This window comes from Lepidochelys kempii, chromosome 8 (genome assembly GCF_965140285.1).
Source record: "Lepidochelys kempii isolate rLepKem1 chromosome 8, rLepKem1.hap1, whole genome shotgun sequence".
NCBI lineage: Eukaryota > Metazoa > Chordata > Testudines > Cheloniidae > Lepidochelys > Lepidochelys kempii.
The window spans coordinates 45,202,134-45,215,838 of record NC_136387.1 but is presented as its reverse complement, the minus strand read 5'-3'; the positions used below and the strand labels follow the sequence as shown (position 1 = coordinate 45,215,838).

Sequence of the window (13,705 nt, the reverse complement as noted above, 5' to 3'; positions counted from 1 at the left end):
AAGTGCAGAATGGTGGTAGAGTGTGCATTTGGATGTTTAAAGGGTCGCTGGCGCAGTTTACTGACTTACTCAGACCTCAGCAAAACCAATGTTCCCATTATTATTGCTGCTTGCTGTGTGCTCCACAATCTCTGAGAGTGTAAGGGGGAGATGTTTATGGCGGGGTGGGAGGTTGATGCAAATTGCCTGGCCTCTGAATATGCACAGCCAGACACCAGGGTGGTTAGAAGAACACAGCAGGGTGTGCTGCGCATCAGAGAAGCTTTGAAAACCAGTTTCATGACTGGCCAGGGTACTGTGTGACACTTCTGTTTGTTTCTCCTTGTTGAAAACCCACCCCCCTTGCTTGCCTCTAAATTCCCTGTAAGCCACCTTCCCTCCCCCCTTCGATCACAACTTGCTTGCAAAGGAAATAAAGTCACTATCATTTTTAAAAACATGTATTCTTTATTAATTGATTATAAAAATAGGGAGATAACTCACAAGGTAGCCCGGGTGGGGTGTGGGAGGAGGGTAGGAGGGAAGGAAAAGGCCACTTCAAAACTTCTTGATTGACAGCCTTTTGTTGCTTGGCCTGTCCACTGGGGTGGAGTGGTTGGGTGCCTGGAGCCTCTCCCCCGCGTTCTTGGGCGTCTGGGTGAGGAGGCTATGGAACTTGGGGAGGAGGGAGGGCAGTTAAGCAGGGGCTGCAGCAGCAGTCTGTGATCCTGCTGCTGTTCATGAACCTCCACCAGACGCCGTTTGATCCCGCAGTAGCCCCAGCGTTGCCTCATGCCTCCTCTGATCTTCCTGCTGCCACATCTCCTCACATTCATCGGCCACTTTCCTGTACTCTGCTGTTGTGTCCCTCCACACATTCTGCTGAGCTCTGTCAGTGCCGGATGACTACATGAGCTCAGAGAACATTTCATCGGCGTGCGTTTTTTTCGCCGCCTTATCTGAGATAGCCTTTGGGACGGAGGAGGGAGGCTTGAAACATTTGCAGCTGCTGGAGGAAAAAAAGGGAGTGAAGTATTTTAAAAGATACATTTTACAGAAAAATGGCTATACTCTTTCACGGTGAACAACACTATTCACATTACATAGCACATGTGATTTTGGTACAAGGTCACATTTTGCATCTTATATTGAGTGCCTGCGGCTTTGGTGTTAGAGATCACACATGCAACAGAATTTGGCTTGCAGGCGGCCATGATAAGCCATAGTCTTTCAGCTTCTGCAACCTTCATAACAGCAGCGCCCTCCTCTCCCATACCAAGCAAAGCACATTGAGTTGGCCATTTAGTGCTGCGGTTTTCCTGTTAACGTGCAGCAGCAGAAACCAAACTGAACCCCCCCATCCAATTCTCTTGGATCATCACTTTACCCCTCCCTCCGCTGTGTGGCTGGTATCAGGGAAGATCCCTGCTAGCCAAACGTGAACAGCTCAGTGCTAATGCCCCCCCTTTCCCCCACCCACCGCGTAGCTAACTGCGGGGAGGATTTCTTTTCAGTCACAGGCAAACAGCCCAGTAGGAATGGCCACCTCTGAATGTCCCCTTAATTAAATTCCCCTATTTCAACCAGGTTACCATGAACGATATCATTCTCCTGAGCATAACACACAGAGATAAAGAACGGATGTTGCTTGAATGCCAGCAAACACCAGGACCATACGCTGCCATGCAATGATACCACATTACTTGCTGCTAGCATGGCATGGTAAAATGTCCTACCATGGGGGACGAAATAAGGCTGCTCTCCCCAGAAACCTTCTGCAAAGGCTTTTAGAGTACCTCCAGGAGAGCTTCATGGAGATGTCCCTGGAGGATTTCCGCTCCGTCCCCAGACACGTTAACAGACTTTTCCAGTAGCTGTACTGGCCACGAATGCATCCCAAGTCCTCAGGGCTACTTAATCATTAAAAAAACGCTTGCTTTTATAACATGTATTATATTTTAAAAGGTTCACTCACCAGAGGTCCCTTCTCCGGCTTCGTTGGGTTGGGAGGGTATTTCAGTCAGGGTGATAAAAAGATCCTGGCTGTCGGGGAGAACGGTGTGCTGTGTGCTCTCCTCAAGCTCGTCCTCCTCCTCCTCATCTTCCCTGTCCACAAAATCCTCAGGCATGGCAGAGAGTACCCCATCATCGTAGTCCAGGGACAGGGGTGGGGTAGTGGTGGCGGTCCCCCCTGGAATTGCATGCAGCTCAGCGTAGAAGCAGCATGTCTGGGGCTGTGTCCCGGAGTGTCCGTTTGATTCTTTCGTTTTCTGGTATGCTTGTCTGAGCTCCTTAAGTTTCATGCGACACTGTGTTGCGTCCCTGCTGTAGCCTCTGTCCCTCATGGCCTCAGAGATTTTTTGAAATGTTTTGGCATTTCGTCTTTTGGAACATAGTTCTGATAGCACAGATTCCTCTCCCCATACAATGATCAGATCCAGTACCTCCCATTTGGTCCATGCTGGAGCTCTTTTTCGATTCTGGGACTGCATGGTCACCTGCGCTGATGAGCTCGCCTGGCCAAACAGGAAATGAGATTCAAAAGTTCCTGGGGCTTTTCCTGTACACCTGGCCAGTGCAGCTGAGTTCAGAGTGCTGTCCAGGGCGGTCACAATGGTGCACTGTGGGATAGCTCCCGGAGGCCAATACCTTCGAATTGCTTCCATACTAACCCTAATTCGAAACAGCGATGTCAATTTCAGCGCTAATCCCCTCATTGTGGAGGAGTACAGAAATTGGTTTTAAGAGCCCTTATGTCGAAAAAAATGGCTTCGTTGTGTGGACGGGTGCAGGGTTAATTCGATTTAACGCTGCTAAGTCCGACATAAACGTGTAGTGCAGACCAGGCCTGAGTGTAACACTAATTGAGAGGTGCAAACATCTTCCCACCTATGAGAGTGCCCCCAGATGCAAACAAAGTGAACCTCGAACCAACGCTTTCTTTTCTGTCACTGCTGACACCAATCCAAAGTCTTCGTTTAAAGCCAACCTTTCTCAATTTACCACACAGTGACAGCTCAGGCACCGTAGTTTCCCCCTCAGACTTAGAATAAAAAATGTCTCAGATACCAGTGTGTGGTAACCTCTGGCAAATGACGACTTTTTGAAATGGAGACCGTGATAGAGTCCCAGAGATGCCAGTGGTAATTAAAATGCAAGTTATACTGCAGTCAGAGGGAGGGGGGATTCCTCACATGGCCAAGCTTAGCCCATTGCTTAGGGTCTCCTTTAGAACGCAAACTCATGCATTTCCTGATTATTATTGATAGTAGCCATGATGGAATTGTAATGATGTTGAGTTAGCACTTCCTCTCGTTAAACCGCTTGATAAACATTGATTCACTATGGACCTTGCCCTACTACAGATGTGTGGGTGGGAGGCGAGGATACCTCTTGTGCCCTGTGCAAGGAACAGGCACAAAACAGCTCCTATGCTCCCTTTAGCATGAAGACTGACCCTCCTTCTCCTGGCCTTCAAATCCCACTAATGCCATGGGGAGCAGACTACAACCTCAGGGATGGGGGAGTGGGAGGGATTCAGGGTCTTGGTTCTCCATGGAGAAGCACAGCTTGTCACCATCCTCACACTACCCCAATTATAATGCATACAAACTGGCCTTACACCTAACTGATAACCAACACCTCCCACCCATGAGACAGATAAATAAGTACTATTATCCCTTCTTACACATGGGAGTACTGAGGGTCAGACCCTTCAGACCTAACACAGACAAAGCAGTCAAGCTAGGTGAAGGGTGGATAAATGTATTTGCAAACTATCATGTTTGGCCATACACAAGGGCACTGTACACTTTTATTCTGAAAAACTTTATTCTAGATTAAGGATAATTAACTAAACAAGAAAGAACAAAGGTAAAGTCTCCATGCGAGAGCACTGTTTGTCTCCCCTCTTTAATGGTCTGCACTGAAATGAACACAAAATGGCAGCCACTTCTGTAAAGCAGGCTCCATAATATTTAATGTTGGAATACACAGAAAATAAAATCATAACAACCACATTGCATCAAACTAACCCTAAATCGTGATTCAGTCCAACAGTGTTTGTATTTGTTTGTTTGTCCAGGAAAATCCATGAAGCTGTAATTTGTTTCAAGGAATGATTGGGGAGGCTTTATTCATGCAAATATGGCTATTTGTGTGAAAACAAGCATATACCCATCAGAGGAGCTTGCCCTAGGACAGCTAATCAAGGAACAGAAACCCGACTGTGTGACCGACCACAGCGCTAGAACAGGGAATTGGAGGATCTCCAAGGACTTTACAATGTCCATTTATTCAGCCTTACAACATGCCTGTGAGGTAGGTAAATACATTGTTATACCTGACTTAGTGAGGAGAAGCTAAGGCACAACCACAGTGCCTTACCCAAGGTCACACAGTGACTTAGTAGAGGAGCACAGGATACAGCTCAACAATCTCAATCCTCAGCTCTCCCCAGTAGATCACACTCCTTCTCTTCCTTTAGTTCTACAGGTGTGCCCTCCCATCAATAGAGATATGGGTACCCCACTTCCTTTCAATGACAAATGTTACATCTGCTTATACTGCACAATGTAGCTATAGATGATAAGAGAATTTGAAGCCTGGTCCCCGTCCAGTCCAGATGCTGCTCTGTGTGATTTTATCTGCACTATTAAGTTCCATGTTACAGCACTGTATGATAGAAAATGGTGAGGGTCAATGGAACCCTGAATCTTAATATAGACACACAGGCTCTATGTGCCACCTTCAATACGCCAGCATTGGACTCAATGGTTCAAAGAGAAAATATAGTTTGCATTCATTCTGAATGCAAAACTCCTAAACAGTGTGAATCCCCAGGAATGATGGGGCTGGGTTTACACTGAGGGGAAATTGGGACAGCTGCATTTTCCCTTATTAAAGTTAGGTATGTATGTGAGGAGAAAAGGGGACAGAAAGGAGAGGATGTTCCACTGAAGCCCTAGATGGGAGCTAGGAATTGTCCCTCTATTGCCTTTGCCTTTAAACATGTTGGTCCCTCAATCTCAGACAGGCCATTTTTTGTCCAGGTTATGTACAGTATGTGCATAATATATTACATTGACATAGCATCTTTCATGTCCACGGATCCCCTAGGCACTTCACAAAATATACAAATGATAATCACTTTCACCCTGCACGGAAAGGCAGCCAGCTGAGGAGTGAAACTGTTTACCAGTGCAGAATGGGCAGAACATAGTGACTTATTTGCCTGGGATTTTAGAACTAACATTTCTAACACATCAAGGTATTGCTTTTCTTTGTTCACACTGTTGTTCTAAAAGTGTCTTCCTCTCATAACTTGTGACAATCTGATGTCATTACTGGAGTCGCACATTCACGTCTTGTTGAGCGTGTACCCTGAATCACTTCAACAGGAAGATGAGAAAGCCCAAAGCATCGTTGTCTTGAGTTTGATGCAGAGAAATTGCAAACATTTCAGACTCAGAGGTTAGATTCCTAATGTTCTTTGGAGGGTGAGAGAAGTTGACTCCAAGTGGAAGTCTGTTACATTTTGTACAGCCCCCAGTAAGTCTGATTTTCTGTTGAGATGTGTCCAAGCCCATTATTGACCTTACAGAACAGCTTCTCCCCCTTGCTCAGAAAATAAGGTCTCCCGAAATTGATGGAGACAGTGTCCTCCCCAGAATTTGTCCCAGTCATCTGGTTGAGGAGAATATTCTGATCTCTGTACAGCGTCATCGTAAAATAATCTTTTATTGTCTTTATGCGGGTCACCTGGGCATAGATGAAGTACATGCCACTCTGCAGGATCTCCAGCTTTTGGTCAGAGCCATTCCTTATGAAGCTACTGCAGTCTGTCAAGTTCCACTTCCATATGATGTAACCATCACGATCTTCTGAAGGTACTTCCATAAAGAAAGGAGACAAGGAAGAAAACAAAGTGAAAAGCATACAAGGTGGTTAATTATATTTCAAAGTCTACCCCGTTTCCTAGATTTTCCCTTGTCATTCTGTAAGTTAGTTCATCTCCCTTCTTACCTTTTTCTTATCTCTTTGATTTGAGGTCTTTGGGGAGGAGAGGGAAGGGTCTGAGCTATAAAATTCAGAGCAGGACCCAGATTCTGAACAATTCCCAGAGTTCTGGGCTGTTTGGAGCTGGGATTCTGTTATTCAGACCCAGATTCAGATTCTGACACCCATGAAGTGAGGGGATCTTTAGGTTCAGGGTTTTGGTCTGAGCCCATCTTACTTAATTAAATCATTCGACTGCTCTTCATGGGGCAGACCCTCAGCCAATCTAAATCAGCATGGTCCACTGGAGTCAACCAGTGGTTAAGGTAAAGGGCAGCAGGGCGAACCCAGCTCTCCCTCCACTTCTAAAAGATAAACAACTAACTCCCTCTCCTCACTGGCCACTGTCGTGAGAGCATCTTCCTGTTCCAGTCTGCATTAAACAGCAGACACAAATCCATCCTATCTCAGCGAGTAAACTTTTCACTCTAAAAAGTGACTGTGGATATGGTATTTCCTGACTCACCAGATCTGATGCCTGTGTTTGTGTTCAGAGTCGTATCTGCTTTCTATGCTGAATAACAGCATTTCCCTATTGTTTAGTCCTGTTATTGCTCCAGAGCCAGCACCACTCGGGGAGACTGCTAGAGTCTATCCAGGCACTCAGACATCATCAACAGAATTGTTAATGAAGGGTTTGTCTACACAGAAAAATTCTGCTGATTGTATTATGTCTGTTTAGAAACTAATCTGGTACATTCTTAATTTGGGTTAAAAGGATTTTATATCAATTTAGCGTAAGTCAGTAAGGAACTGACAAGCTAAAACAAAGTCTTGCTCACAGATGTAACAAGTTTCATTTTCAAAATCTTTCCTGTTGCTGCTGTGGTAAGCCAAAAGGCTTTAGCTTGATTTTCAGACCCCAGGATGAGATTACAGGCCTAGCAGTTAGGACAACCCCTCCCCCACTTTTTTAAACGAGTAACATTTGAGAATTTGATCTGCAGTCACTGAGAGACAATAAATATGGAATCCCAGGATACTATTTGTACAGTCATGTTTCAAAGCAAACTGCACTTTAAGAGAGATGATTCATCTGATACCACTAGCTAGTGCTGGGAATAGAACTGAGAAGCGACTGACACCCGGTTGCCTACAATAGCCACTAGATCACCTGGGCGTCATGTTTCTCTGTTTTCATTATTTACTGCTGTTCATAGATAGGGGAGAAATACTCCAGCCTGTTCAGTACATTACTATGATCTACTCGCCTTCACCGCACTGTGTGAATGGTAAAAATCAGAAAACCATTCCAGGATCTTGATACTTACAAGTTGCATGAGCCCAGCAGATCTCCGGAGACTGTGAAGCGAAACAAAGTTTGGTCAGGTTTCAGAGTAGCAGCTGTGTTAGTCTGTATCCGCAAAAAGAAAAGGAGTACTTGTGGCACCTTAGAGACTACCAAATTTATTTGAGCATTAACTTTCGAGAGCTACGGCTCACTTCATCAGATGCATTCAGTGGACAGATTTTATATACACAGAGAACATGAAACAATGGGTGTTACCATACACACTGTAAAGAGAGTGATTAGGTAAGGTGAGCTATTACCAGTAGGAGAGAAAAATAACCTTTTGTAGTGATAATCAAGGTGGGTCATTTCAATTAAAGTTTGGTCAGTTTGTTGCATGTTATGGCCTGGGACTTTGACACTTAGCAGCTAATGTTCTGTGTATGTTTGGGAGAAGTCCCGGGTAGCAGAAATCTTTCTGTTATCAGAGGAGACAGACTTCTATTGGGTCTCATTCAACTGGCTCTTCACTTTCACTGGAAAGCAGCTGCTTAACCCAAATGGCATCTTGCCCTAGGACTGTTTTCATTTTAAATGTTGGTGGTGGTTTTGGTGTTGCTAAGAGTAAGAGTCTAAACGACACAGGATATCACCAGACATCACACAGCACTGGCTGGTGTCATGTAACCGTATCCCATGCTTACATAGTGTGTCTCTTTGTCACCCTCTAGTGGGTGAAGCATGTTTAGAGGTTTAGGAATCTGTTACTGCCCTCAAGGTAACAGCTCTGGACCTTTAGCTCTGGTGGTAGACACTCATATGTTTAAATGCAGAGATTCTGGGTTTAAACCACACAGATAACTCTCCAGCAACATTGTTACTCCATCTTTTCATGTGGCTTTGCCACTTTTTATTAAAAGACAAATTTTATTTTATCTTACATTCTGGTTTTAAGGAAAGACATAGTTAAGAAATGTTTGATTTGGTTTATTTTATTTAAAACTGCAATAGAACATTACTTTTCAAGAGCAGTGAAAGAGCTAACAGTGATGTCAAAGAATGATCACTGAAATCTGAGTTAGCCCCCTGTTAAATGCTTCATTTCACAGATATAGTTTCAGGCTGTCTGCAAATTTAGGTAGACGTATCAGTTGTACTCATATCAGGTTTTGAAGATTTTCTTCCCAACTATAACAGCCAGAGACTAATTTTTTTTAAATGAAAACTAAAACTCTGGAGAACCACCAAAGGGTCTGTCTGAGCATGACCCTGGTTAGTCCTTTTTACTGCCCTCCCTTGTAGGAAGGCCCCACAGCTTGGAAAACACACAATAGAGTGAAAATGTGTCTGTTTACATCCATAAGTTGGTAGTACTCCATCTGTCCTGTGGACTGGCCAGCTGTCTGACTGATTCATAGGAAATGGGAAAAGGGAAGTAACTGTCTTATTTACAAGCGTAAACAATCAACATTTTCAAATATTAGTGTAAATCTCTTATGTTAGATAGCAGTGGCCTAAAATATTTTACATTATTAAATATATTATTAATTATTCATGGGCTTTTGCACCAAATATAAAAATAAACCACAGACATCAGTACCCATTAGGGGAGCCAATCACCTCACTTCTTAATTGTGGCAACTGCAATTCCATTTCTTGGCCTCTCCCATACAGAAACTACCAAGAGCAACAACCCATGTGGAAAGATTTCTCCTCCTCCTCCTCAATGATTATTATCTGTTATTCCTGTTGTCGTACCCTGAGCCCCCTGTCAGGACCCCCCTGGTGATAGGTGCTAAATACAAATATTATTAAGAAAGACAGTCACTGCCCATATAGTCTAAACATATTTTTAATGGGAATGAATTCAGACCCTGGTTACTCCTTTTTAATGCCCTCCCTTGTAGGAATGCCCCACAGCTTGGAAAACACACAGAGGAGTGAAAATGTGTCTGTTTACATCCGTAAGTTGGCAGTACTCCATCTGTCCTGTGGATGCTGGCCAGCTGTCTGACTGATCCATATGAAATGGGACTTCAAAGGTCATTGCATTTGTACATTGGCCTAGATTTGGTCCCGTATCTCCTGGCATGAATGGCTACAGTAGTTCATTGTAGACGCTGCAACACAAAGTCCTGCCAGACTTTGCTAACAGTGGAAACATGCAGTATTTTACATTGATCTAAATAAGACTAGCGGACAAACACCTGCACCATTGTGTACCTTAGTTTTAACCCACTGATCCTGACTGGAGTTCCCATAACCAGTATTCTGCTTAGGTTCTTATACCTGGCCTGTCACTGTGGTATTTCAGCACCTGCTTCTAGCAACTGGAGGAGATAACTTTGTTCAAGGGACATGATGACTGACATAGCTTTCAGCTAATACGTAGCTGAGCCTTTCCTTCCATGCTGCCAGCGAAATGCCCACCGTCCAGGGATAATTCTATTAATTGACTCAGCTGCCCAAAAGATTGGGGTGGTCAGAACACCTTAGCTCAAAACACACAGATGCCACTTTGCCCTTCTCTAGAATCTTCCATCCAAGGCCTCAAAGCCCTGTGACTAATCCTCCCACCCCCTGGCTCTCTCCATTGAAGTACAGGGTGCTAAAGTGATTCATGTGAAGTCACCAGAGCTGGCCTTATGGGTGAGCAACATGGGCAACCAATCAGGGTGCCATGGTCAAGAGGGTGCTGGTGCCCAGGCAGGGTAAGAGGTAAGCACCCGCCGGCTGGGCTCCGTTCCCCAGTTGTGGGTGGTTTCGTTGGCACATGTGATGTCCCAGCTCGGTGGAGGGGGCGGGCGGGGTGGGATGGCTCCAGCCATGGGAGGGGCTGAAATTCCAGGGTATGTTGCTGTAACTTGTGGCTGGGGAGGGTCTGCCCTGGGAGTGAGCTGCAGGAGCCCCAGTGGGCCTGGGGGAGGCCTGGTGCTCTGCAGGGCAGGCTTTGCCCTTGGGGTTGGGAGATCTGCTTCCACCCGATGTCTCCTGCCATCACCCTGGGCTGCCTGGCACAGCCTGCCCACCAGTGTAGCCGCTCACCCTCCCCTAATGCCCATGAAGCAGGGGCAGATGGGGCACACCCAGGCTAGTGACGAACTCTCCTGGGGCTGCAGAGCGGTGTCCAAAGTTGGGTGGCATTGAGGAGTGGAGGCAGCAGAGCTCCCTGAGCAAGTTTCCAACAGCCAAGCTGGATGCATGCTGGGCTGGGCTTCAGTTTGTGCCTCACAGTGCTGCCATCCCCCTGGTGCTTCACACGGCCGCCAACCTGGCATTTTCACCACTGGTGCCAGAAGCTCAGGTGCTATGGGAAGCCAGCCCCGAGCGTATGGGCTGCCTGTGCCATTTGCAGCAGTCTCTTTTGTAGGTGCACATGGTCCCTACTGTGACTTACAAGCTTCTCCAGTAAACTTCAGGTGTGTGACTGGACTGTGCTTAAACTCAAAGAAAGTTTGCCCAGAGCACCATTTTCCCTAAGGCCGGCCCTAGAAGTCACAAATGACATCATCAGCAGGACTAGAGTTCTGCTCTCTTGCCTCCTACTTCATTTTGAACTCTCAGCCATGCTTCGTCCCCAGGATTGCAAGAAGGGCATTTTATTCTTTCAGCTTGTGAACGCATTTGGAGATGGGAGCAGGAGGAGTACCCCCAACTTACCCACTCCATTAAGGACCAGATTGCAAACTCTTCACTCATATTGCCTTTAATGGAAATACTCCTGTGAGTAATGGCTCGACACGGAGTAAGGGGCTCACAATCTACCCCTATATAACAAGTCTGTACCGATGTTCACTCAATGGCAAATACCAAACTAGCAAACTTGTCCTGCCCTTGCAGATGGATGGATTCAATCAGTTGGTCTTCCCCATCCCTAACTACAGTGTGAAAAAAAAAAAAGCTTTTGTTTATTCAGACAATGCTATTTCTGCAGTGGGAAAGAAAGGGGAAGGAAGTGGAACTCTTACAGGATGGGGTGTGCATTACTGTGCCAGTATCACGTGTGATTTACTGTCAAGCAGCATGCAATTTTGAGCACAGTGCATGTCATGAGGCTCCCGTGTTATGCCTCCAAAATAGAATGGTGGGAAGGGGAGGAGGGAGAACTTAAAAGAAAAAAAAAGTTGCACCAAGATTTTTTTCCCCTAAATGCTTTACAAATGGTGCTCCTGTGAGGTGCTGAGCACCCGCTAGCCCCATGGGAATTGAGGGTGTTCTGCATTTTGAAGGAGTGATCAGGACCTTCCAGGATGGATCTCCTAGTGTAACTCATGATATACACCAGCCACAGTCATCATATTTCCTGGAGGTGTTTGATGCTGAGTATCTAAATAGGGAACTTCTTCTTCCATTCCTGGAGCTGTAGCTGAAGACAGGCTGCAGCCCAGGTGGATGCTGGAAACATAACATCCAGAGCAAGCGTTTGGATTCTCCAAGAGGGAGTGTTCACCTTTTGGGAACGAGAGTAAAATTCCACGTACCAATGGGCTGTGCAGGGAGTGAGGGGAATCTTTAGCCTTCACCTCCCAAGCTCAGAACACTGAAGAGAAGCTAGAGATGGAGGAGGAGATCTTAGGCTACATTCAGTCCTGAGGTAAGCACATGCAACTCCATTGACTTCAGTGGAGTCACACCTGCTTGAACTGGGCCCCTTGACCTTCCCAATGCCGGGGCAGGATTGTCTGCTCAACTGCTTTGTCCAGCCTAGTTGCAAATGTTTCAAGTGACATGTTTCATGCTGTTCCACAGTGTCAGAGATCTCCCCAATGGAAAGTTTCTTCTGATAGTTAACCTATTCCTTTGCTCAGTACCATCCTTTTCCTCCTAGCTATACATCTCTCTACCCTCTTCTACTGCCTTAAAAATTCCTCCCTCTCTTTGGTGTTTGAACCCTTTGGATATTGGCCGACAGTTGGCATGTGTCCCCTTAGTTGTTCTGTGGTCAAGCTACAAATACAAAGACAACTACATTACATAAATGTTAGGTTAAAAGTCAAGCACTGAAAAGTTAGGAAATACCAGATTTATGGTTACCTGTGCAACCTATGCATTGAACAAAATAGGGGTCCTGTGGAAAAAGTAGCAATGTGATTGTGTAATTAAAAACTATCACAACACATCCAAACAAAGGGGCTGAATTAAAGCTGCAGCCAATAGGGGCAATTTTAGAAAACGCTCAGTGCATCCTGCGAGGTGCTGAGCACGCTCTGCTCCCATGTGAGTGCAGTCATGCCTCCACAGAACTAGTACAATGCAACAGAAAATTAGTGACTTCTCTTTACACGATTAGACTCTCTGAGGGTAGAGGTATGCTGAACCAATGGACTCCTAGTCTAGCCCTTTCCTTAATAGGTATTGTCAGATAATAATAAATAATAATAATGCACAACAACAGCTGGCATAGTAGGAAAGGACAGATCAGAAGAAAACACTGACTTTATCATTTTTAAAAAACAGCAAAATTAATGAAAGTTTCCCAAAAGAAGCGCTGAAAGCACTTGGGCCGTTGAAAGCAGTCTGGAGAAAGCATTGGCTCCAAGAAGGAACAGAATTAAAGGTTGCAATTATCCAATTCTATAAAGATATCAGTCATAATAAAAATAATACTAATATACTGTATACTTTAGTCGCTGGTATTTTTGCACTCTCCTTACCTGGCTATGAAGGCACAGAAAGCAGGCTATCAAAAGTGGAACCACAACCAGTATTAAAAGAGCCAGAGCTGCCAAAGTGCAAAGGTTCATCCCATTGCATCGTGAATTGTTTGCTTCCCTGGGAATATTTCCATTCTCCAGGAAATTTGGCATTTCCATGCTTCTTAGCTCTCAAACTGCAAGAGAGGAGACAGCTGAAAACCAAACAGCAACAGCAACATTAAAACAATACTGCAAGAATTCCTGACTTCTTGACACCAAGAATGAGCAGCCCTGAATGGAATTTATACACGGGGGATAAGATGGAAGAGGGAGGAGCTTATGCATTTGTTTCATCACTGTCTAGCTGCAGAAAGCAATTAGCCAGCATTTCCTCATGAAACTGATGTAGAGAACGGAACTCTCATTTGGCTCCAGGCCCAGAATGTGAAGGCGGCTTTGAAATGAAACTCAGCCAGCAAACTGCAAACAATTATGAAAAACCCCCAACATTTTCAGACAAGAGGCTGAGTTCACAGAGCTCTTCGAAAGAATAAGAGGAAGGGCAAGGTATGAAATGCACAAATCCCAGCATTTGCAATATGTTGCACAGAGTCTGATTGTTTTTCTCTTCAGAAGGATTTGTTTTCCAAGAGAGAGTGTTTTGGTAACTGGATTTAAACGGTTTCTCAATTCCAATGCTAAAAAACAGAACGGTAGTGCCGGAAGGCAGCTTTCCAATACACTAAGAGATTATGATTTGTATAGTGTGGCAGAGCTCCGACCTTGTCCCCATGGGTCCCGC

At 45.1% G+C, this 13,705-nt stretch overlaps 1 protein-coding gene across 1 annotated transcript; it reads right to left on the bottom strand.

Moving 5' to 3' along the window:
* Positions 1 to 3,842: 3,842 nt before the first annotated feature.
* Positions 3,843 to 13,174, bottom strand: TNFSF18 (TNF superfamily member 18). The gene is made up of 3 exons (XM_073358190.1): positions 12,922 to 13,174; positions 7,308 to 7,338; positions 3,843 to 5,870 (listed from the first exon to the last, which is right to left on the bottom strand). The coding sequence occupies exons 1-3, from the start codon at positions 13,078 to 13,080 to the stop codon at positions 5,509 to 5,511; spliced, it is 552 nt and encodes a 183-aa protein (XP_073214291.1). The 5' UTR covers positions 13,081 to 13,174; the 3' UTR covers positions 3,843 to 5,508.
* Between the last annotated feature and the right edge of the window lie 531 nt (positions 13,175 to 13,705).